Genomic DNA, 25,675 nt, shown 5'->3' on the forward strand with positions numbered 1-25,675 from the left:
GTCGTATCAGTGGCAGATAGGGCTTGAGAGAATATTGATCTTACCTTTAGCTCCTTGTGGGTTCGACACTCCATGCTTATCACTTCCACCTTTGGGAATTGCTACGATGATTCCCTCCACTTGGGGATTATCAGGGTGAAGCCAACAATAGTCTTAGTCTGAATCATGGTTGTGAAGCGGGTGGCAGGGGTGCGAGGCGAGATCCTCGCGGTGCGGAGGGATTGGGATGAGGGAGGGAGCTAGCCGGGAGTAAGAACGCGGCCAGGAGGGGTTGATGCCCCTTAGTCGTCCTTTTTTAGACCTAAACCGAGCTCTCTCATGCCCCAGGTCGTTGGGTTTCGTATTTAGATCACTGTTGGCCGTCAGATCTTCGTTTCTGCTTCCGTTTATTACCACGACCTGGCCCACATGTCCGAACGGGCCGCTGTTCTTGTGACTTTTTCCAAGACATGTCGTTGATTGGGCTGCTATGCAAGCCTACAATATGTCAGATATCATTTCAATGATTCCTAATGTTTTTTGTCCGCTTCTATTACTTTGTTTGAGTAGTGAAATACTTTTCAACTATTTACAGCATAAATTTTAACAAAAAAATTATATCCGTCTTTGAGCACTTCATTTATGCACAAATATATGAAAGTTCCTATTATTATATCGCAAAAATAAACGGGCGCGGCTACGCGCACCATCGATGATTTAGTATCATATTTAACATCATGCGTCATTGATGTTGTCACAACCCCATGGCAACAAGCTACTATTAAATGATTAGAAGAAAAGATTGACATCAAAAACATCATTTGGAAAGATCTCCTACCTTTCGTGGAGAAAATTGATTCGAAGACACAGGTTTCCCCGCAAAAAAAAGACACAAGTTGGCCATGACCTAGAGCATCCCATTGTTAATTTCTTGTGTTTGTGTTCACTGCATGCAGGAATATAAATGTGTGAAGCACCGATTGGTGGTAGTACAGAAAATTCAATTGCAAATTAAGGTCATCTTGCAACAAGTAAAACTATTTTGCTGTTGTTCAGCCAAGAAGTGCAGTACAGTGTTGCATAGATTGAGGATATCTGATCAAAGTGTAGTGCAACTGACAAAGGGACACTGAAGTTAGTAATAGACTAAAGTATCATTCAGTGATGCATTCCTTTTCTTTGACCATTTCCATGACATAAGAAAGACAAAACTATATTTTTTGATAATGGCATGAGTTAATGATCCAGTTTCAATTCCTGATATACTCCTTCCGATCCATAATAAGTGTCGTAGCATTGAACTAAGGTTGAACACAACCTTAGTTCAATGTTGCAACACTTATTATGGATCGGAGGGGGTTATTTTATAGTGTTGGTTGGTAATTAATGTTGATTCCGCATAAACAGATGCGATTAGAAGAACTAGAGCCATGGGTTCAAAGAAATTAAACACACTTTTTATGTTCTGAGTTCTGACATGCCTTCTTTGTTCAGATTAAATTGTGAGTTGCGTTCATGCTTCTTCTTTATTCTTTTTGTGATGGATTGATTACCGTAACAATTGCTCTGGCATGCACCTGCAATTTCATGTGTATGTCAATTTGGCTGAGACAGAGACTTGAATTAATACACCATTTTGAGTTTGGCACACCATTTCTTTAATAATACAAAATAGTACACCCTTTGTTCCTAAATAAAAGATGTTTTGTCAGTTCAATTTAACTAAAATAACGCCTTACATTTATAAACAGGGGTAGTAGTAGTACACTTTAATCATTTTCGGTTATCATTTTGAGTTGAATTACTAAATCCTCTTGTTTGTTGCATACACAAGTAGTATAGAGAGTATGCGGGCTTGCGGCGGCTCGCATAATCCTAGATATTTTAAGTGGGCAGATCGCTTAATCCCACATAAATTATGTGCGGTGTGATGCGGGACTCCCCTAGGTCGTCCCACATACATGATGAATTGGACTTGCTTTGACTTCGATCCCATTCTTGAATCCTCCCCCATCCCCCAATCCTACACGTTCAACATGCTTGGTATGCATGTCAATTCCCTCCAATGGTGGCATGGAGCAAGAGAAGGTACGAGGGAGGAAATGAGAGAGGAAGGTAGAGAGAGATTGAAGAGATGAAGATGGGTATTTGACGAGGTTGGATATTTGGAAAGTGTGCGGGTGCTGTGGTGGTTGTGGGATTGCCAGCTGGATGCACCATTGACAAAAGTGTTGAGCTTGGATCACGGTCGGGTTTAAATAGGTTGATAGTTCCGCCTGGGGTTTAAAGAAGTTGAAACTATTAGTGATTTTTTAAGAAAGACACTATCAGTGTTGAACCACTAGAATATGTATACCCCGTTGCAATGCACTACAATTAACAAGCGTATAATATAAAGAGGGTACTCCCTCCGTTTCAAAATAAATGAAGTTGAAGGATTGTCCTAAGTGAAACTTCATTAAGTTTGGCCAAATCTATGTAAAGATATATCAACATCTACAAAATCAAATTTATTTCATTGGATTAATTATGAAATATATTTTCATATTATTTATATTTGATATTGTAGATATTTGCAGTTTTTTGGAAGGGAGGAAATATTTTTCTATTATTTTGGAACGAAAGGAATATTTGTCTATTATTTTGGAACTGATGGAATATTTGTCTATTTACTAAATCATAAATTATATACATGAGTACTAAATTGGTGCAACAAGCATAAAAGTGTAGTGATGTTATGCGGTTATTCTCCTAAGAAGTCCAAGACGTGAAAGTGTATCCTTATACTGTCACTTGCGGTGATTGTATAACCCGGGGTCGCCTAAATATTGACATACTGAATATGCCGCATCAGAACATGCCATGTAGCTCGACTTGATAACCTAGCAGGGTCGCCCGAATATTGGGATAATATTTCGGTTGAGGATTTTCTTTTAGTCAGGTCCAAGATTAACAATTTCATGAAATTGAAAATTTTGAAAAAAATATCAAATTTGGACACCACAAACTGTATTAGTATTGTAAGCCAAGCCTTGCAAATCGATGATCTACACTTGCACCAACCATGAGTGACTACTTAAGTTATGATAACGGAAGGGGTTTCCCCTCATATCCCCCACCTTATGTCAGGGCGGAGGGGGGGGGGGCATAGCCCCCCTCCCCCTCGCAACACCTTACACTAATTTTTCAATAATTGTGCACAGTGGTTCTTCAATAGTTGTTTACGTTAATTAATGTATCATGTCACCATATATACATGGTGTAGTGTAAGATATTATTAAGCAATGTGGATTTGTGATGCCACAGAAGCTTAGTTGGAAAATTGCCACTACCCAACCAAGCTGGGCAAACGACCATGTGAAGGCCAGAATGCGAAAGCCGAGCAGATTACGCCATATGCCACATCGTGGTAAAAAAAATCCCCTCCTTTCTCTCCCATTATCCATCACTCCGTTTATTTGACTAAGTTTGTGGAAACAACTAGTCAGTAGTCAATATATCATATGTAGAACACAAAGGTTAATAGCCGACCACAAAAATAGGGTGTGTGTAGGCACCAAATTAATCAAATTTTGTATAGTAAATACAACAATGAAAATGAAGTCCAATTCATTCTGACATGTCAACGTACTTTGAATACGAAAGATCATGAGTGAGATGAAGCAAATTAGTTCTTCATAATTCATATGATTCCTAAATAGATTCAAATTGGCCAAGCGTTCATAATGCTACTTTTCAACAAAAATGACACATTAGTACATGCTTTATGGGGTGGATAATACCGGCATCCTTTCGATTATACGCAGAAAATGCAACATTAGAGAGTTGGGAAAACAATTTAGAAAGGCAAAGCTTTTCAATATGTAGAAAAGATGCGTGCAAAAATTATTAGATAACTAAAATCACAACGGGCTAAGAGGAAAATTAAGAATTAATTTTGTCATAACTAGATCACCTATCACTAATGTTTCCAAAAACACCATTATTCTGATATGACACGATATTTATAATAAAGAATAGGCACCGCACCCAAATGATATGGCAAAAGCACGTGAAGAGGGCACATAAACAACTGAACATCACATGTAACAACGATATGAATACGGTTATGAAGAGAAGACACTTACTGGCTGTCGCAACTACAAAAACGGCCTCTCTACCCTACACAGAAGCAAGCGACCAACTCATATAACAATGACAAAACTACTGCAAAATATAAAAAAGTAAACTTTACAAGGAGGTAATAATATTTATAGAAAAGCTTTGGCAAAACAATATAAAACACGAGAGACACACACAAAAAAGGAGCTCTTCTTTGTTTTTTTCTTCTCAACATAGAAGAAAAAGTGGACTCCAAGTAATCCAAGAAACACCATTCTACATTGGAAACCGATATACCCAAAATAAAGACATGGATTGAACTAAATACTTCAAATTGTCACCTCCACCAAACGAACCCAAAAACCCTTTTTCTGAGATATTTAAAAACTCCACCATAAGCCTGCTAAACGGGAGTGCCCCCTCCCCCACATAAAAGGATCAACTCATATAATAGTGATATGAAGATGGAAAAACAGAAAACAAAAACTACAAGAATGTTAGAACATTTATAGCTAACACAAATTAAAAGGAAGGGGAAAGTTTGCACAAAAGTCCATCAAAACAAGACACACAAAAAGGAAACTATTTTCCTTCACCTGAACAGAGAGGATGAAGAAAAAAAATCTGAACAAAGAGGATAAAGAGGGTTAAAACAACTGCAACAAACACCATCCTACATATCCATTGAACACACCCATAAGAAAATAACATGGATCACCTCTAAAACCTTTAAAATGTTAGCCCCAAAACTGAACCAACACAAATGGAACCCTTTCACTAAGAAGACATGGAAAACTTCATTCGTTACATGGTAACATGCTCCTGTCCTTAACCAGAGTTGTTTTTCATGAAGGAAAAGACAATGCTTTGTCACTAAGAACAATGATACATGAACCAAAAAAAACACCATGCCAAGAATGCCGATAGACACAGGTGAAACGAAACCCCATGAAGAATAGCAGAGATGCAGTATGCTTCATCGAAAGAAAGAAAGATCCAACAGAAGCTTCATAGGAGGAGGGAAAACCTTCAAGGAAGCAAGAAAACGCAAAACTCTAGATTCAATATGTGATGCTAGACGACCAGGCAGCCTAGATCCCGTCTCTTCGATGTATAAGAAACCGAGATGGAGTCACTCCTCATTGTTGATAATGGAAGGGGGAGATATTTCTTCTTTCTTTCTACGTTTCGGACGCTCCACTGCCCTCAAACCCAGCGGCGTTCCCGCTTATACCTGCGCCGGGGGGGGGGGGGGTCGAACGAGGATGGCTCATGATTCGAGAAACCAGAGGTTGGATGGATGAGGGTGCAGCTATTTTGTTGTGACAGGCGCATCCTCTGCTGCCAACTTCCTCGATCGGACCATATTTTCTCCCTAAATATCACTGATATGTGGTTACGATAACCGTAGTATCCTCAAGTATCTTGGTGGAGAGTAAAGCAAAAGAGTCTAACATGCACCTTGATAGAGGTTTCTAGAGTTTGCACTATGAAGGTTGGATGTTACAAAATGTAGATTGTTGGAGTGTGTGAGATGTTGCAGCAAGCGATGCCCAAGGAGAGCATGAATAACACGTTTCAATTTGAGAAGGAAGTATCGGCCATCGAGCGCCCGCAAAAGCAAAACTAGAACTAGCACGATTATCTATATCTATACTCTATACTCTATATCTATATCTATACCTAATATTAAAAGAAGGAAGCTTTCATAATTCTCCATACGTCACCTTTTTATCTTCGTTAATTTTATGTTAAACATAAAGATTGACGGTTGAGATTTAAAAGGACCCAACCCAAACTTCAACTGCATCTGTGTGGGTTCCTGCCAACGAAGCAAGCCCGATTTGGGCCGAGCCAGCCCATCGCCTCTTTCTCCCGTTCATGCCTCCCTGGCACCTCACGATCACTTCTTTTCTCTCTCAAGAAAAAACATACTTTCTTCTTCTAAAAAAAAGTAAAACGATCCCCTAAAAAATGATCCGGACTCTCGCTCGAGTCGAGTCGAACCCTTCCATAAGTACGCTGCTTGTGACGAGGAGAGATAGCAAACGAGTCGCCGGACGAGGAGGCATAAGCCAAGACTGATCCGGGTACGTGCACCTAGATCAACGTCAAATCCGGGCAAGTAGGACTAGACCACCGTGGCTGCCACAAGATCTTGCAGGACGGAAGAGCCACGCGGAGGCCGATGGCCAATACAATGGCCGAGGCCAACGCCAATGAGGCCCTTGCCGTTGGGGATCCCTTCTTCCACTGAGCCAGCATCAATATTTGTAATCTAACACCCTCGCCCACCACCCTCCCCCTCCCACCCAACAAAAAAACAATTCTTCACAAAATTATCTAAGGGTAGGGGGGCATCGCCCCCCTAGTTGGCACATATTTCACACCTTTATTGAGTGTATCTTGTGTGTAAACAAATTGGTATAATTGACATACAAAATTGAAAGTTGCATAGATTAAATCAGAAATCGAAGCGACACCCATGGAGATTGAAAGCAGTAGGCGGAGGAAGCTCATAATCTGTAGCAGCCACCATCGCAAATCGCTCCGCCCAATCTTCAGCTTAGTCAGATTTGTGTGAGATTTTACATTATGTGAGCTCAATGATTTTGATTTTTTTGGAAAAAATATATGTTCAAACATTCTTAAAAAATTGGAGACACATGTCAATGTTTGATATACAACCTAAAAAAGTTTCAGTTCCTAATTCGACCTACATTAATAGAAACAAAAAAAATACAAATCAGATGTGAATAGCGTCAAAGTACTATTCACCCAAAGTTGTCACTATTCATATTTGAATTTGTCTTTTTTGAATCTCTAACTGTACCTCAAGTTTTGAGCTGATTTGTTTTCTGGAGTAGTAGACATACCTCACGGGGATGTTGTCAATATGATGGTGGAAGTACGGTGTCGGGCTCAAACAACCACCGTTCCCATGCAGACTTCTCAGTTGGGCTCAGACTTTTCAGTTGGGCTCTGACTTGGCAACACTTCCACACCAGACCAATAGTTTGCAAAGGATATGGTTAGGTCTCGAGACTTAACCAAGTGTAAGTCGACTGAGACTTAACCAAGTGTAAGAAAGAAAGAAAGAAAAACTAAAAAAATTGCACGGATCTCAACGTAAGATTCCATAAATATAGCACCGACTGAGACTTTAAGTCTCAATCGACCGAGATTTAGCAATTCCGATTTGCAAAACATTTCTCATGATGTGCAGTATCAGCTCGAGTGCAACCCACGAGGACTCCTTTTTGTGAAGTGCTGCGATCAGACGTTGCTGGGACTACACTGCTGTTACAGCGCCCATGCGAGACGTCGTGGAGGCGCCAGCTACCGGGCGTGCAAACATCCATCGATGCACGTGCATGGGGATGCTGTGGGGCGTTCCATGCATGCATGTGCACCCATACAGCCCGTAGCGGACGCGCTGGGTGAAGTGCATGGGGAGGCTGCCCATGTGTGCATGGCACGGGTGCACAAGGCTGATGGTGCATGTGCAGCCGGCCGCGCGCGCGGTGCACCACCAGCTGAGCAGGCGGCTGCTGCTGCTTCGGTACACGTGCGCGGATCCTTGACGGCGTCCGCGACGGCATCTCCAACTCGCGCTTCGGTCGCCGTGGTTCCTCTTGGTCCAGCGGGGGTCCATGCAACTGGTTCTGCCTCGGCACCACTTGTGACCGTTCCGGTGGGTCCTGTGGCACGTCCCTCTTCTCCGACCTCTAGGAAAGTTCGGACTCCACCAAGAGTGCATACTTCTTCACCTGCGGCTCAACCGATGGCATCGACGGGTTCTATGTTTGGAGGGCTGGCTTCGCCCCTTGGACGTAGTAACCGTCATTCCATTTATGCTGATAATTCCTCTACGACTGATGAGCATTCACTAACGAAGGCAATGCACCACCAAGCCTTGAGGAATTTGGACCCCATGCAAGGTACATCGTTCGTCCAACCTTTTCTTTCTTTTTCGGATACTCACATTTCCACTAGTGTAAAGAATGTTGGTGTATCTACGGGAAAGAATGATGATGAAATTAACCTGTCAGTTGGGGCACTTAACCACATGGAGATTGATCTTTAAAGGTTTATCCGAAGTGTAATAACACCCTACCTAACCCTGAAACCGAGGAGGAGGATGAAAGGGATGCCAAATATGATGGTCCACTTATATCCCACTTGGTTCGTGATGTTACTGAGATTAGTTTAGATGACGCAAGACATGCGTCCATGTTTTATGACTTCACAGCATCTTTGCGGAAATCTAAATTGCATTCCTGTAAAAAGAAACACAAACCGCCCAAGAAGGCGAAATGTTCCACCCCCAATCCGAGTTTCCACATGAGAGGCATGTTTTGGAATAGCAGAGGTCTTTCAGACTTGGCTAAACATAAACACGCCAGTGATTGTGTGCGAGAAAATGAATTGGATTTTGTGGCAATTTTTTAGGCTGGTAAATGTGACTTCCGCCTGCATGCCCTCGATCACCTATCAGGTGGTTTGGACTACACATGGCATAGTCTACCAGCTCATGGAAGGTCTGCAGGAATCCTTGTGATACATACCACGACCATGGACTTGTTGGCCTTTTGGACCGGTGAATTTCATATCAAATTCTACCTACGAAACGGGGCTGATAATTTTACGTGGAGGCTGGTCGCAGTCTATGGGGCTGCCCAAGATGAGCATAAATCTGTGTTCCTCAGTGAATTAGTGAACCTAGATAAGGATAACCCGTACCCAATGCTTATTGGAGGGGATTTTAATATCCTTAGGTACCTGGAAGAGAAAAATAATGACTGCTTTGACACTCATTTGCCTTTCCTATTCGATGTTGTGACTGGCATTTTGCATCTTCAGGAGGATTGTATGTGAGGGCGGCAATTCACTTCGGCTAAGAACCGTTTTGTGCCGACGTACGAGAAGGTTGATAGGGTACTCATGGATACCGCATGAGAGCCAAAAATTTCTATGGTAACCATGCTGAAATTTGGCACGAACCTCATGCACTGAAACATCTTCCATACAAAAAAAATCAGAATTTTTTTTAAAAAAATTAGTATTTTTATTTTATTTTACTGTTCATAGGGTGATGATGAGCTCGGGCTCGGAAATGAATATTCGCAGCAACTCTAACTTCCTTTGAGAATTTTCAGTCATACGACAGGAAGACATTGCTTATTTTAATTTTTTTGCATGGAGGAAGACATTGCTTAGGCCCTTGTAGAAAAGAGTTATTTACCACTTGTGTATCCAGACGACAAGAAGCAACGAACCCGTCAAGTGCATTCCCCTCAAACTAGACGATCTATCATAATCATACTGTGTGGGGTGTCCAGCCACTCGTGTAAGTATTTAACATGGTTACATCACGAGGACTGAAAGCAAGCACTGCTTAATTGATTCCGGTCGTACCCACATGTCTTGATGTAGATGTAGGCTCCTTGTGGCTCGCTGTGCTATACTGGATCAAGGGCTAGAATAATTCAGATGGCGCGGCTCGCTGTGTAGATGCAGAGTATTAGATTAGCCGCAATAGTAATTCAAAAATATTAGGTGTATTTGATTTCTACCTCTTTGATTCCTAATTCGCCGTGGTCGGTCTACGGTAAAAAAACACACGAGTTGATTGCCTAAAAACGGCCCCACGAATGTAGCGGTTGTGATTTTATTTCCTCTCCGATTTTCATGGCATGCAAATCAGGGGCAAGATCAGAAAATAAATGACGCATGCAGTTGGGAGTTCAGCGGGAGAAAAAATCGTTCTCAGATGAGATGAAAAGAAATGAATCACTAGCGAGTTAGATTGTGTGTGACATCCCATGTAATTAGCCCCTAATTAGTGTGATTTGGGGCCTGTGCGGTCGCTCATTCCGTATGCCTCACTGACGGGCCTGGTTTTATTGAAAAAGAGAAAAGAAGTATTAAAAACACAACAAATAAGGTGTCTTGTTGGTTACCACAATTTGTTTCCAGCCTGTCGTCTCGAGTTCAAATCATGTTGAACACTGATTTTTTTAATCTTAAAAGAAGAGTAAAAAGAACGTAAATGGGTCGGCCCACAGGGAGGTGGAAAGGTCGTGTACCGGCACGCATACAACGTACTTTTAAAAAAGATCATCCTACCCTTTGTGACGAAGGGGTATGAGTTAATCTCAGCCCTCGATGTGTTTAGGGGGGTATACCGAAGCAGAAGTGTTAGTTTAGATGACGCAAGACATGGGTCCATGTTTTGTGACTTCACAACATCTTTGCGGAAATCTAAATTGCATTCCTGTAAAAAGAAACACAAACCGCCCAAGAAGGCGAAATGTTCCACCCCCAATCCGAGTTTCCACATGAGAGGCATGTTTTGGAATAGCAGAGATCTTTCAGACTTGGCTAAACATAAACACGCCAGTGATTGTGTGCGAGAAAATGAATTGGATTTTGTGGCAATTTTCGAGGCTGGTAAATGTGACTTCCGCCTGCATGCCCTCGATCACCTATCAGGTGGTTTGGACTACACATGGCATAGTCTACCAGCTCATGGAAGGTCTGCAGGAATCCTTGTGATACATACCACGACCATGGACTTGTTGGCCTTTTGGACCGGTGAATTTCATATCAAATTCTACCTACGAAACAGGGCTGATAATTTTACGTGGAGGCTGGTCGCAGTCTATGGGGCTGCCCAAGGTGAGCGTAAATCCGCGTTCCTGAGTGAATTAGTGAACCTAGATAAGGATAACCCGTACCCAATGCTTATTGGAGGGGATTTTAATATCCTTAGGTACCTGGAAGAGAAAAATAATGACCGCTTCGACACTCATTTGCCTTTCCTATTCAATGTTGTGACTAGCATTTTGCATCTTCAGGAGGATTGTATGTGAGGGCGGCAATTCACTTCGGCTAAGAACCGTTTTGTGCCGACGTACAAGAAGGTTGATAGGGTACTCATGGATACCGCATGAGAGCCAAAAATTTCTATGGTAACCATGCTGAAATTTGGCACGAACCTCATGCACTGAAACATCTTCCATACAAAAAAATCAGAATTTTTTAAAAAAAAATTAGTATTTTTATTTTATTTTACTGTTCATAGGGTGATGATGAGCTCGGGCTCGGAAATGAATATTCGCAGCAACTCTAACTTCCTTTGAGAATTTTCAGTCATACGACAGGAAGACATTGCTTATTTTAATTTTTTTGCATGGAGGAAGACATTGCTTAGGCCCTTGTAGAAAAGAGTTATTTACCACTTGTGTATCCAGACGACAAGAAGCAACGAACCCGTCAAGTGCATTCCCCTCAAACTAGACGATCTATCATAATCATACTGTGTGGGGTGTCCAGCCACTCGTGTAAGTATTTAACATGGTTACATCACGAGGACGTGTCCAGCCACTCGTGTAAGTATTTAACATGGTTACATCACGAGGACTGAAAGCAAGCACTGCTTAATTGATTCCGGTCGTACCCACATGTCTTGATGTAGATGTAGGCTCCTTGTGGCTCGCTGTGCTATACTGGATCAAGGGCTAGAGTAATTCAGATGGCGTGGCTCGCTGTGTGGATGCAGAGTATTAGATTAGCCGCAATAGTAATTCAAAAATATTAGGTGTATTTGATTTCTACCTCTTTGATTCCTAATTCGCCGTGGTCGGTCTACGGTAAAAAAACACACGAGTTGATTGCCTAAAAACGGCCCCACGAATGTAGCGGTTGTGATTTTATTTCCTCTCCGATTTTCATGGCATGCAAATCAGGGGCAAGATCAGAAAATAAATGACGCATGCAGTTGGGAGTTCAGCGGGAGAAAAATCGTTCTCAGATGAGATGAAAAGAAATGAATCACTAGCGAGTTAGATTGTGTGTGACATCCCATGTAATTAGCCCCTAATTAGTGTGATTTGGGGCCTGTGCGGTCGCTCATTCCGTATGCCTCACTGACGGGCCTGGTTTTATTGAAAAAGAGAAAAGAAGTATTAAAAACACAACAAATAAGGTGTCTTGTTGGTTACCACAATTTGTTTCCAGCCTGTGGTCTCGAGTTCAAATCATGTTGAACACTGATTTTTTTTAATCTTAAAAGAAGAGTAAAAAGAACGTAAATGGGTCGGCCCACAGGGAGGTGGAAAGGTCGTGTACCGGCACGCATACAACGTACTTTTAAAAAAGATCATCCTACCCTTTGTGACGAAGGGGTATGAGTTAATCTCAGCCCTCGATGTGTTTAGGGGGTATACCGAAGCAGAAGTGTTAGTTTAGATGACGCAAGACATGGGTCCATGTTTTGTGACTTCACAACATCTTTGCGGAAATCTAAATTGCATTCCTGTAAAAAGAAACACAAACCGCCCAAGAAGGCGAAATGTTCCACCCCCAATCCGAGTTTCCACATGAGAGGCATGTTTTGGAATAACAGAGGTCTTTCAGACTTGGCTAAACATAAACACGCCAGTGATTGTGTGCGAGAAAATGAATTGGATTTTGTGGCAATTTTCGAGGCTGGTAAATGTGACTTCCGCCTGCATGCCCTCGATCACCTATCAGGTGGTTTGGACTACACATGGCATAGTCTACCAGCTCATGGAAGGTCTGCAGGAATCCTTGTGATACATACCACGACCATGGACTTGTTGGCCTTTTGGACCGGTGAATTTCATATCAAATTCTACCTACGAAACAGGGCTGATAATTTTACGTGGAGGCTGGTCGCAGTCTATGGGGCTGCCCAAGGTGAGCGTAAATCCGCGTTCCTGAGTGAATTAGTGAACCTAGATAAGGATAACCCGTACCCAATGCTTATTGGAGGGGATTTTAATATCCTTAGGTACCTGGAAGAGAAAAATAATGACCGCTTCGACACTCATTTGCCTTTACTATTCAATGTTGTGACTAGCATTTTGCATCTTCAGGAGGATTGTATGTGAGGGCGGCAATTCACTTCGGCTAAGAACCGTTTTGTGCCGACGTACGAGAAGGTTGATAGGGTACTCATGGATACCGCATGAGAGCCAAAAATTTCTATGGTAACCATGCTGAAATTTGGCACGAACCTCATGCACTGAAACATCTTCCATACAAAAAAAATCAGAATTTTTTTAAAAAAATTTAGTATTTTTATTTTATTTTACTGTTCATAGGGTGATGATGAGCTCGGGCTCGGAAATGAATATTCGCAGCAACTCTAACTTCCTTTGAGAATTTTCAGTCATACGACAGGAAGACATTGCTTATTTTAATTTTTTGCATGGAGGAAGACATTGCTTAGGCCCTTGTAGAAAAGAGTTATTTACCACTTGTGTATCCAGACGACAAGAAGCAACGAACCCGTCAAGTGCATTCCCCTCAAACTAGACGATCTATCATAATCATACTGTGTGGGGTGTCCAGCCACTCGTGTAAGTATTTAACATGGTTACATCACGAGGACTGAAAGCAAGCACTGCTTAATTGATTCCGGTCGTACCCACATGTCTTGATGTAGATGTAGGCTCCTTGTGGCTCGCTGTGCTATACTGGATCAAGGGCTAGAATAATTCAGATGGCGTGGCTCGCTGTGTGGATGCAGAGTATTAGATTAGCCGCAATAGTAATTCAAAAATATTAGGTGTATTTGATTTCTACCTCTTTGATTCCTAATTCGCCGTGGTCGGTCTACGGTAAAAAAACACACGAGTTGATTGCCTAAAACGGCCCCACGAATGTAGCGGTTGTGATTTTATTTCCTCTCCGATTTTCATGGCATGCAAATCAGGGGCAAGATCAGAAAATAAATGACGCATGCAGTTGGGAGTTCAGCGGGAGAAAAAATCGTTCTCAGATGAGATGAAAAGAAATGAATCACTAGCGAGTTAGATTGTGTGTGACATCCCATGTAATTAGCCCCTAATTAGTGTGATTTGGGGCCTGTGCGGTTGCTCATTCCGTATGCCTCACTGACGGGCCTGGTTTTATTGAAAAAGAGAAAAGAAGTATTAAAAACACAACAAATAAGGTGTCTTGTTGGTTACCACAATTTGTTTCCAGCCTGTGGTCTCGAGTTCAAATCATGTTGAACACTGATTTTTTTTAATCTTAAAAGAAGAGTAAAAAGAACGTAAATGGGTCGGCCCACAGGGAGGTGGAAAGGTCGTGTACCGGCACGCATACAACGTACTTTTAAAAAAGATCATCCTACCCTTTGTGACGAAGGGGTATGAGTTAATCTCAGCCCTCGATGTGTTTAGGGGGGTATACCGAAGCAGAAGTGTTAGTTTAGATGACGCAAGACATGGGTCCATGTTTTGTGACTTCACAACATCTTTGCGGAAATCTAAATTGCATTCCTGTAAAAAGAAACACAAACCGCCCAAGAAGGCGAAATGTTCCACCCCCAATCCGAGTTTCCACATGAGAGGCATGTTTTGGAATAGCAGAGGTCTTTCAGACTTGGCTAAACATAAACACGCCAGTGATTGTGTGCGAGAAAATGAATTGGATTTTGTGGCAATTTTCGAGGCTGGTAAATGTGACTTCCGCCTGCATGCCCTCGATCACCTATCAGGTGGTTTGGACTACACATGGCATAGTCTACCAGCTCATGGAAGGTCTGCAGGAATCCTTGTGATACATACCATGACCATGGACTTGTTGGCCTTTTGGACCGGTGAATTTCATATCAAATTCTACCTACGAAACAGGGCTGATAATTTTATGTGGAGGCTGGTCGCAGTCTATGGGGCTGCCCAAGGTGAGCGTAAATCCGCGTTCCTGAGTGAATTAGTGAACCTAGATAAGGATAACCCGTACCCAATGCTTATTGGAGGGGATTTTAATATCCTTAGGTACCTGGAAGAGAAAAATAATGACCGCTTCGACACTCATTTGCCTTTCCTATTCAATGTTGTGACTGGCATTTTGCATCTTCAGGAGGATTGTATGTGAGGGCGGCAATTCACTTCAGCTAAGAACCGTTTTGTGCCGACGTACGAGAAGGTTGATAGGGTACTCATGGATACCGCATGAGAGCCAAAAATTTCTATGGTAACCATGCTGAAATTTGGCACGAACCTCATGCACTGAAACATCTTCCATACAAAAAAAATCAGAATTTTTTTAAAAAAATTTAGTATTTTTATTTTATTTTACTGTTCATAGGGTGATGATGAGCTCGGGCTCGGAAATGAATATTCGCAGCAACTCTAACTTCCTTTGAGAATTTTCAGTCATACGACAGGAAGACATTGCTTATTTTAATTTTTTTGCATGGAGGAAGACATTGCTTAGGCCCTTGTAGAAAAGAGTTATTTACCACTTGTGTATCCAGACGACAAGAAGCAACGAACCCGTCAAGTGCATTCCCCTCAAACTAGACGATCTATCATAATCATACTGTGTGGGGTGTCCAGCCACTCGTGTAAGTATTTAACATGGTTACATCACGAGGACTGAAAGCAAGCACTGCTTAATTGATTCCGGTCGTACCCACATGTCTTGATGTAGATGTAGGCTCCTTGTGGCTCGCTGTGCTATACTGGATCAAGGGCTAGAATAATTCAGATGGCGCGGCTCGCTGTGTAGATGCAGAGTATTAGATTAGCCGCAATAGTAATTCAAAAATATTAGGTGTATTTGATTTCTACCTCTTTGATTCCTAATTCGCCGTGGTCGGTCTACGGTAAAAAAACACACGAGTTGATTGCCTAAAAACGGCCCCACGAATGTAGCGGTTGTGATTTTATTTCCTCTCCGATTTTCATGGCATGCAAATCAGGGGCAAGATCAGAAAATAAATGACGCATGCAGTTGGGAGTTCAGCGGGAGAAAAAATCGTTCTCAGATGAGATGAAAAGAAATGAATCACTAGCAAGTTAGATTGTGTGTGACATCCCATGTAATTAGCCCCTAGTTAGTGTGATTTGGGGCCTGTGCGGTCGCTCATTCCGTATGCCTCACTGACGGGCCTGGTTTTATTGAAAAAGAGAAAAGAAGTATTAAAAACACAACAAATAAGGTGTCTTGTTGGTTACCACAATTTGTTTCCAGCCTGTGGTCCCAAGTTCAAATCATGTTGAACACTGATTTTTTTTAATCTTAAAAGAAGAGTAAAAAGAACGTAAATGGGTCGGCCCACAGGGAGGTGGAAAGGTCGTGTACCGGCACGCATACAACGTACTTTTAAAAAAGATCATCCTACCCTTTGTGACGAAGGGGTATGAGTTAATCTCAGCCCTCGATGTGTTTAGGGGGGTATACCGAAGCAGAAGTGTTAGTTTAGATGACGCAAGACATGGGTCCATGTTTTGTGACTTCACAACATCTTTGCGGAAATCTAAATTGCATTCCTGTAAAAAGAAACACAAACCGCCCAAGAAGGCGAAATGTTCCACCCCCAATCCGAGTTTCCACATGAGAGGCATGTTTTGGAATAGCAGAGGTCTTTCAGACTTGGCTAAACATAAACACGCCAGTGATTGTGTGCGAGAAAATGAATTGGATTTTGTGGCAATTTTCGAGGCTGGTAAATGTGACTTCCGCCTGCATGCCCTCGATCACCTATCAGGTGGTTTGGACTACACATGGCATAGTCTACCAGCTCATGGAAGGTCTGCAGGAATCCTTGTGATACATACCACGACCATGGACTTGTTGGCCTTTTGGACCGGTGAATTTCATATCAAATTCTACCTACGAAACAGGGCTGATAATTTTACGTGGAGGCTGGTCGCAGTCTATGGGGCTGCCCAAGGTGAGCGTAAATCTGCGTTCCTGAGTGAATTAGTGAACCTAGATAAGGATAACCCATACCCAATGCTTATTGGAGGGGATTTTAATATCCTTAGGTACCTGGAAGAGAAAAATAATGACCGCTTCAACACTCATTTGCCTTTCCTATTCAATGTTGTGACTGTCATTTTGCATCTTCAGGAGGATTGTATGTGAGGGCGGCAATTCACTTCGGCTAAGAACCGTTTTGTGCCGACGTACGAGAAGGTCGATAGGGTACTCATGGATACCGAATGAGAGCCAAAAATTTCTATGGTAACCATGCTGAAATTTGGCACGAACCTCATGCACTGAAACATCTTCCATTCAAAAAAATCAGAATTTTAAAAAAAAATTAGTATTTTTATTTTATTTTACTGTTCGTAGGGTGATGATGAGCTCGGGCTCGGAAATGAATATTCGCAGCAACTCTAACTTCCTTTGAGAATTTTCAGTCATACGACAGGAAGACATTGCTTATTTTAATTTTTTTGCATGGAGGAAGACATTGCTTAGGCCCTTGTAGAAAAGAGTTATTTACCACTTGTGTATCCAGACGACAAGAAGCAACGAACCCGTCAAGTGCATTCCCCTCAAACTAGACGATCTATCATAATCATACTGTGTGGGGTGTCCAGCCACTCGTGTAAGTATTTAACATGGTTACATCACGAGGAGCAAAGCCAGAGTAGCTAGTACTCCCTCCCCGTCCCAAAATGTAAGACCATTTTTGACACTATGATGGTGTCAAAAGGATCTTACATTTTGAGATGGAGGGAGTAGTACTGTATTTTACACAGACCAGATGGATACATCGCCGTCACCACATATATATGTGACCGACGACAACCAACAGCGGAATAATGCAGCAACAAGCAATGTGCTGACGGTCGGAGTTCAAGCTAGTAGCAATTTTACACAGGCCAAAGATTACATTTTAGACACGGCGAGATACATCGTCGTCAGTTCGTCACCACATGTGACTCACGGCAACCAACCAGCCAACAGAAAATGAATGCAGAGGTAACAATCAATCATCTGACGACGGAGCTCAAGCCCTGAGCTCCCGGATGTAGCTGGGGCTCATCTGCGCGGCGACCTTGGGCGAGAGCGCGCCGGCGGCGGCATGGTGGTGCTGCTGCACCTCGTTCAGGGCCAAGGAGTTGAGCTTGCTCTCCAACGGGCTGAAGGGCGTCTGGTGGAGCTGCTGCTGCTGCTCCGTCGTCGCCGGCTTCTTGGCGACGCGCAGGCAGGCCAGGTAGCTGTTGGTCTGGTTATTCCAGTTGGGCAGCCTGCTGATCTGCACCGTCGGCTCCTTCTCCCTCGACACCGGAGCACCCGAAGGATCCTGCATATACATACACACCAACAAGAGTTTTCCATTGTCAGGCAAGTGTAGCTCCCAAACAGCAGCATTTCTTTCTGAAGTTGTTATCAGAATAACAGGAGTATTTCTGAAGTTGTTATCAGAATAACAGCAGCATTTCTGAAGGTTGTTGTCAGAAACCGTCGGAAACCGTCGGCAGAGAAATAATTCAGAAAAACTTCCACTGCCATTTCGATGTTATTCTGAAACTTACCTGAAGTTAATTGCATCAACAGCCAGGATAACATCTACCAAGTCTCAGGAACCAAGAAAAAGAAAGGTACAGGCTAAACTGAAGACGTTGTTCTGAAGAAACAACAGCTACTGAAGTTATCCAACAGCCAGGAAACCAGTACTTTTATGCCCAGCGTTTACTCTCTGCGTTAACTGTTGATCCTTCAGTTGAGCGGTAAAATTGTTTCACTGTCATTTACCGGCTCCAGCTATATATATGAGGCCGTGTGATCTGAGGAAGAAGCTAAGACAAAAATATAGCCTAAACTAGTTTCCCCTAGCCTAGTTACTCGTAGATGGCAACCTGTTGTTCGTCTCACCTGCATTTTGTTCACTGTCGTCATTATTTCACTGGATGGATGAGTGGACGTTTTTTACTGGCATCAACACGCCTCGTATCATTAACGGGTTGGAATTACCAAGGTAGGATATAGCGATTGACAGGTAACATCGCCATGAGCAATAGGAACAAGAGAACAACAATTGGGTGAAGGAGTGGCATTGACAGAGCTGAATGACGTACCCCGAGGAGGAGGAAGGTGAACTGGTGCTGTGGCTGCTTGCTGCCGGCTTCTTCAAAGTGAGCCTCGATGAGCTTCCTCAGGTCTGAAAGGCAAGCGGTCGGCAGAAGCTTCAGCCCCTTGATCAGACTGCCGGACTCCCATTTGATGTAGACGTCCAGCAAGCCCTCTCGCTCCTTCTTGCTCTGCTCATTTGCTTCGCCATCTGTGGTGCATGATTTTAGCTCTTCCGGCATTGTCAGCTCGGTATCGTCCACGACATGGCAAACGATGGGCGAGAGCTGCGACGACACAGGGCTGTCGGCAACCTTGACGTCGCACATGGGGTTTTCTATGGCTGCCCATGCTGCTGATGGGTCCTGGTTCTCATCGCCAAACACCTGCTTTCCCTGCTGATTGTTCTCATCTCCCAACAAATGCTGCTGTCCGGGCTGCTTGTTCTCATCTCCAAACACTTGCTGCTTCGCCGGTGACTCGTCGGCGTTTTGTTTCTTCACCAACTCACGGTAGTTGCCACACAGCCTGAAGATGTTCTGGATACGGTTGGTCCGGTCCGGTTCAGCAATCGGTTGTTCCATTCGGTCCACCTTGTAACTCTCCTCTTCCACCACTTCTTTGCACACCTCCACCTCAGCACCATTGTCCTTCTCTTCGCTTTCTTCATCTCCCTCCTCAAATACAGTGCTCAGGACCGCCTTTTCAGGGAACCCAGAAAGCCTGACCACATCTTCTTGCTCCAGGGCAGTGGTGCAAGAGCCTGCTGTCGATGTGTGATTCCACATCTGGCCCTGCTGCTGGCGAGTATCCTCCTTGATCACCTTCACATCCAACACAGACGGCTGATCTCCAGCATCCAAATCCATGGACATCGACATCGCCATTGACATGCATGCATCTCCTCCTGCAGACATCTCTGATAGTCGCGCCAACAGTCTACCACCAATGACATCCTGCTGTGCAGGCTGACGAGCATCTGCTTTTTCAAGCTCCACCTCCTGCAAACGCTGCTTCAAAGCAAGGAGCTCTTGCTGCTGCCTAAGCATTTTCTCTTCCATCATCTGGAGCTCACTCTTTAGCAACTGGGTCTTCTCAGCGACCTTTGAGTTGATCTCTTCCTCCTTTGCAGCTGCACCCTGCCCTTCTAGCAGCCTGAGCTTCGCCCTCGCTTGCGCTAGCTCCTCCTCCTTTAGCCGAAGAACATTTTGGGCCTCGTTGCGCTCTTTCTCTCTTTGCTTGTTCTCCTTCTGCAGCTTGTATATGAACTGGTTCATTGCAACAATCCTTGAATTGAGCATTGAAGATGACTCCTCAGAGCTAATTTTGTCCCTTGGTGTTGATGCATGAGCAGCACGGATAATGCATTTTGCTTTAGCACCGTATTCCAAGGTAGAAACTGTCTTGTGCAATTCCTTTGGGTCAGGACTCGCACACAGAATCATCAGAATCTTTGATTTGTCATCCTCAAATGAGTCCTGAAATTCCATGAAGAGTAACAAGTTCTAAATTTTCTGGGATAAACAGAGAGAGAAAAGTGGTATCAGGAAAAGTGTGCTTCTTCAAGTGTTTTGTACCTGTAACAGCATTGTGAGCTTGCTGTCTCGAAATGGAACATGTGAATCACCATTGGCTATGGACTCAACCACTCGTTTCAAAGCTGTGTTGCCTTGGTTGATCTTCGCCGTCTGTGGAGCAGCAACCAATGTTATATATAGAATAGATGTGCAAAGCAAAGTGACCTAAAGAAACATACTCAGGTTCATTACATTGCAGAAAGAAAAATAGTAGTGGTAAAAGTACAAGCTGTGGTTAGGTTATGGGAGTATCATGCTGGAATTCATATGTTGATGTAAGTATGGAAACAGAACTTTATCATCGTTTCAGAAAGAAAACAGAACTGTATCTTGAGAAAACTCTAATATAGTTTGCATTGCAAGTTGCACATCACCGGCTGTTAAAAATATGTTATGGCGCAATTAAACATGCATTAATTACCAATGGCACATCATTTTTGAAAGGGCAACTGAAATAAATTGGATTCTACTGAAATTATAAGGATTGGTAACATCACACACCTGCATCTTGGCATCAAATCCAGTTTGGCCTGCAGCTTCTATGTTTTCAGAACCAGCCATATCCACCAGCATCAGCCTTCCTCCCACCGATGGCACATCCAAGATAATCTGGAGAAGTGACAAAAAAGCAAAGTCATAAACAGTTGGATCATTCATGAAAATCAAGGTGAAAAGTGCTAACTGCTCATTGCAGCCTACCATGCAGTGACTTCGCGAACTTCTCTCATTACAGAGTGTGCTCTTGACAGTACGCCGCTTCTCTACTTTTGCAACTTCCCTGGATATCTTTCCAGCTTCATTTCCAGATATATAAGTTGCATTTTTGGCTTTCTTCCCCATTACTTCTAGCCTCACCTGTACATAATGTATTGAGAAACTTAAACAAAATGGACAAATTACATCAAGTCACAAATTCACATTGGCATTGCCACACAGAAAAGCACTTTCAACATCTTTCGTCAGCCCTGTGACACTATCCAGCCTAAATAACATGGCAATGACAACTTAAGTACTGTATCAGATAACCACTTGTTGTAGGTTGGTCACAGTTAACGTAGTGATCATTTCAAGTAGTACCAGATAACCATTTGTTTTTAGCTAGGTCACAGTTCTAGTAATTAACACAACTGAGGGCCATAACAACGAACAATATCAGTTACAGTTGGATTGCCCTCACGCCTAGAGTCACAATTTCTAACTTGACAGTTCAAGTTAGTCATCTAAAGTATTGCAAACAGCAATCACAAGCCATAACCATGAGCAATATTAAATTACGGTGAGGTTTACTTCACACCTAAAATCATAAGTTACCTTGGAACTTCATATCAGGCACCTAATATACCAGCACACATACACAAATGACAATACTAGAAAGCACAGTGAATATTTCTAATGCAATTTAAGTACCAGATAACCACTTGTTTTAGGTCGGTCACAGTTCAGATAGTAATTGATTCACCTCTGATGACACATACAACTGAGGGCAACAACAGTGAGCAGTATCAGTTACAGTAGGTTTCACTTTGACCTCACACTCACACTTAGAATCACAATTTCTAACTTGGCACTTCAGATTAGTCATCTACACTAATACACGCACAACAACAGCAGTCATAGTTCACAGGCTATAACAATGAGCAATACTAGTTCGAGTTAAGATTTACTCCCTCCGTTCCAAAATAGATGACTCAACTTTGTACTAACTTTATAAAATTAGTACAAAGTTGAGCTATCTATTTTGGAACGGAGGGAGTACTTCACACTTAGAATCACAAGTTCTGAACTTGGAACTTCAGATTAGCCATCTGATATACCAGCACGCATACACAACTGGCTAACAATTCACTAGAAAATGGTGACAATTCCTAAGAAAGCACCGAATATTGTCAACACAGAGACAAACCAGAACTGTAATTAAAGACCTAAGATAAGCAGAACAGATCTTCTCTGAAGCAACGAAGATGTAAAGTTTAAACCCAAATCATGCTACTTCCACAGTTCCACCCAGCTGACATCCTTACATAACAACAATTGACTTATGCAACTAAATAATCTATAACGATGAATCAGCAGTAGCATCTGAAAATCAAGCAGCAGGAGTATCGGCGTATCACCTTGGGGGCGTTCCCTTTAGTATTCGCTCCGCTGCCGACAAGCAAATCATAGATCTCCTCGTTGTAAATCTCGAGCACGGCGACCTGCACGAACAGCCCGACCCCGAACCCGGCGTCCTCCTCCTCGCCGCTTTCGCCACCAGTACTACAGCCTCCTCCCCCGTCGAGGATGTCCCGGAGCGCCCGGTACACGATGCCGGGCTGCCTAGCGCAGCCGAACATGGTGTGGCTCTTCCCGGACCCGGTGGGCCCGTACACCATGACGGTGCACTTGGCCCCGACCCGCACGCCCTGGATCCGGGACCTGACGAAGCGGCGGTAGAACCCCTCGAGGTCCTCCTCCTCGGAGACCGACACGCCGTCGAGGCTGAAGTCGCGGCACGAGATGCCGCCCGCGTCCCCGCGGACACGGACGGTGGTGCCGCCCCCGCCCGCGCCGCCCGGGACCTCCAGGACGGACGCGCCCGCGGCGGAGGCGGTGAGGTTGCGCACGCGGCCGATGACCTCGACGGGGTGCTCCGTGGCGGCGCCGGCCCCGCCGTGGCGCGGGGTGGCGGGCGGGAAGTGGAGGCGGTGCTTGGAGACGGGCGTCCTGAACGGGGTCGCGGCCCCCGACGCCTGCGGCGTCGACGGCGGGCCCGTCCGCGGCGACGGCGTCGGCTGCGGTGCCATCCGCGGCGGCAGGGCTCGGTCCGATCTAGGGTTCCGGGGGGCGGGATGGATCGACGGATCTGGGTGGAGACGACGGCTGGCGAGGCGCAAATCCGCGTGATTGGTGTGGTGGGTGGATGGCGTGCGCGAGGGAGAGGGGTTTGAAATGGGGGGGGAGGTAGCCGTTGGGGGTGGGGATGCAACGGGACTCAGCTTTGTTTTGAAGCTGGCGGTGGTGGTGGAGGAGGCGCCGGAGGGCACGGGATTTGCGGTGGGCGCGGGATGAGGGGGGTGGGGCTGCATTTTTTGCCTTTTTGTGATGAGGCTTGGTGATTTCTGCAATTAGTACCAATGTACTAGCATCGTGTGTGTGTATGCATGTGTAAATGTTTTTGACTGGATGTGAGTGAAAATGCAGGCGTGTGTGTGTGTTCATTCATTTTTAGCTGGTGTTTTTGTTGGTGGTGTGAGCTGTGAGCTGGGGTGGATGTGCTGGCACTATCTCCACAAGCTGTTGGCCGTATGTGACTTTGAAATTAATTAGAAATTTAAGAGTTAAGAGACATTTTCTATGGGAGAAAATTGTACAGGTTTTGATAAAAAAAAACAAGCACAAATTCAGGTGAACAAATCAGCACAAAGTTAGAGGTGAATTCAACTTCTTGCTCCCTAAGGGTGTGTTTCGTAGCAGTTCCCACCATAGCACTGTTGTTCCTTTCTGAGACATGCTAACTCTAGCATGCTGAGTACATGCGCTTGCTGTTGTTCGGTAGCGGTATATGCGTTGAGACATTGCTGGGCTGAGACTTTGTTTGGCAGTCTGCATGTGTTTAGACATGTTGAACAATTTGGAATTTTGAATAATTTTTTTTTGAATGGTGAACAAAATTTGCAAAACATGAATAGCCATGTACACATTTTGGAATTCTGATTTTTTTAAAATTAAAAAAAATTAGAATTCCGATTTGTTTCAAAATTTTAAACAAAATTTGAAATTCTCAACATTTTCAAACATTTAAACAAAATTAGAAATTCTAAACATTTTTAACAAATTTAAATAAATTTTAAAATTCTGAACATTTTTTCGAAAAATTCAAACACATTTGGAGTTCCATTTTTTAAAAAATTTAAAAATTCTGAAATTCTAAACATTTTTTAGGATTTAAATAAAATTTGAAATTCTGAATATTTTTGAGAATCTTAACAAAATTCAAAATTCTGAGCATTTTTTGAGAACCTACAAAAAAATTAAAATTCTGAACATTTTTTGAGAATCTAAACAAATTTAGAAATTCTGGACATTTTTTGAGCGTTGGGGGGAACATGGCTGAGAGGCCTTTTTGCATGAGATGAGCATAGTCGAGGTGATACCATACACCCTGCCAAACAGTCAGAAGTGGGTTCTGTAAGGAACTTTTGAGCTGATGCACCCTACCTAACACACCGTAAGTCTCAGTGCTCGGTGACAATATTTAACCCATTTCGTAGAAATTTCTCCAGCGTGTGGCCAATTTAGCATGTTTGTTCTTGCTCCATTTTTCACATTCTGAAGTTATTCATGTTTGGTCATATGGGTCTGATTGTCAATCCGGCGTGGCACCCTGAGTCAACCTTTAGACCATAAGCATAGTTCGGCTGGGCGCATCCGACATACAACCTCCATCAAAGTGAGACCCAAGGCGAAGGAGCTGGTTTGGCCAATACATGTTGCGTTGTGTGGTTTGCTTCATAGGCAATGCCTTAGAACGAATGAACCTCTGATATGGCATATGGCTCAACTTAGGACGCCAAATTAAAAGTTGGAAGCACCTGAATTTCTCGCAATTGAGGTAAATTGAGTATTTTGAAATAATTTATGGTAATGGAGATAAAAGGGCCCGTTAAGATCTCTTGCGGCTCCGTGCTCCCCGAACTCCGCATGCGGAGCAAGTTCCGCGAAACGGATGCCTTCCCTAGCACAAAATGGTGAAGCGACAGAAGCCTAGTCTCCCGGAGGGGTAAAGCACAAAGTTGCCAGAATTACAAGAGGAATGCCACCACCTAGTCATTTTGATATCGCTTCGCTTTATCTTCCCCGACACAAGGCCCAGGCTCTCCCCCCCCCCCCGCCCCCCCCCCCCCTCTCCCTCTCTCTGCCCCTTCAACCAGTACAGGAGGCCCTAGTCAAATGTGTCGTCAGCGCTCCTCGGCATACCCATAGGTCTCCCACCACAAATTACCCCTTCCCTGCTACAATCACATCGACGCCTACATGCCAGGACGCCCGACCCCAGAAAGCCTTAGCTTTTACTCATTATGTTCACAATCACCACCCGGACGCCCGACCCCTATGAGCCTCAGCTCTTCCTCCTTATGCTCGTCGTCGGGACCCGGACGACCTACTCCGACGAGCCTCCTAGTTGC

The 25,675-nt window shown here is 43.7% G+C and overlaps 1 protein-coding gene across 1 annotated transcript; it reads right to left on the bottom strand.

Moving 5' to 3' along the window:
• Positions 1-17,621: 17,621 nt before the first annotated feature.
• On the bottom strand, positions 17,622-23,467 carry LOC123146065 (kinesin-like protein KIN-10A). The gene is made up of 6 exons (XM_044565643.1): positions 22,622-23,467; positions 21,207-21,362; positions 21,009-21,116; positions 20,508-20,618; positions 18,939-20,408; positions 17,622-18,163 (listed from the first exon to the last, which is right to left on the bottom strand). The coding sequence occupies exons 1-6, from the start codon at positions 23,291-23,293 to the stop codon at positions 17,867-17,869; spliced, it is 2,814 nt and encodes a 937-aa protein (XP_044421578.1). The 5' UTR covers positions 23,294-23,467; the 3' UTR covers positions 17,622-17,866.
• Positions 23,468-25,675: the final 2,208 nt, after the last annotated feature.

The sequence above is a fragment of the Triticum aestivum genome, chromosome 6D, assembly GCF_018294505.1.
Source record: "Triticum aestivum cultivar Chinese Spring chromosome 6D, IWGSC CS RefSeq v2.1, whole genome shotgun sequence".
NCBI lineage: Eukaryota > Viridiplantae > Streptophyta > Magnoliopsida > Poales > Poaceae > Triticum > Triticum aestivum.

What these genes read in the sequence shown, in the direction of transcription:
- LOC123146065 (XM_044565643.1), bottom strand. Translation starts at nt 23,293, where the DNA reads ATGGCACCGCAGCCGACGCCGTCGCCGCGGACGGGCCCGCCGTCGACG. An exon ending in GTTCGCGAAGTCACTGCATG is followed by an intron (nt 21,117 to 21,206) that starts GTAGGCTGCAAT and finishes TCACTTCTCCAG; the next exon opens with ATTATCTTGGATGTGCCATC. An exon ending in GATTTGATGCCAAGATGCAG is followed by an intron (nt 20,619 to 21,008) that starts GTGTGTGATGTT and finishes GCTGCTCCACAG; the next exon opens with ACGGCGAAGATCAACCAAGG.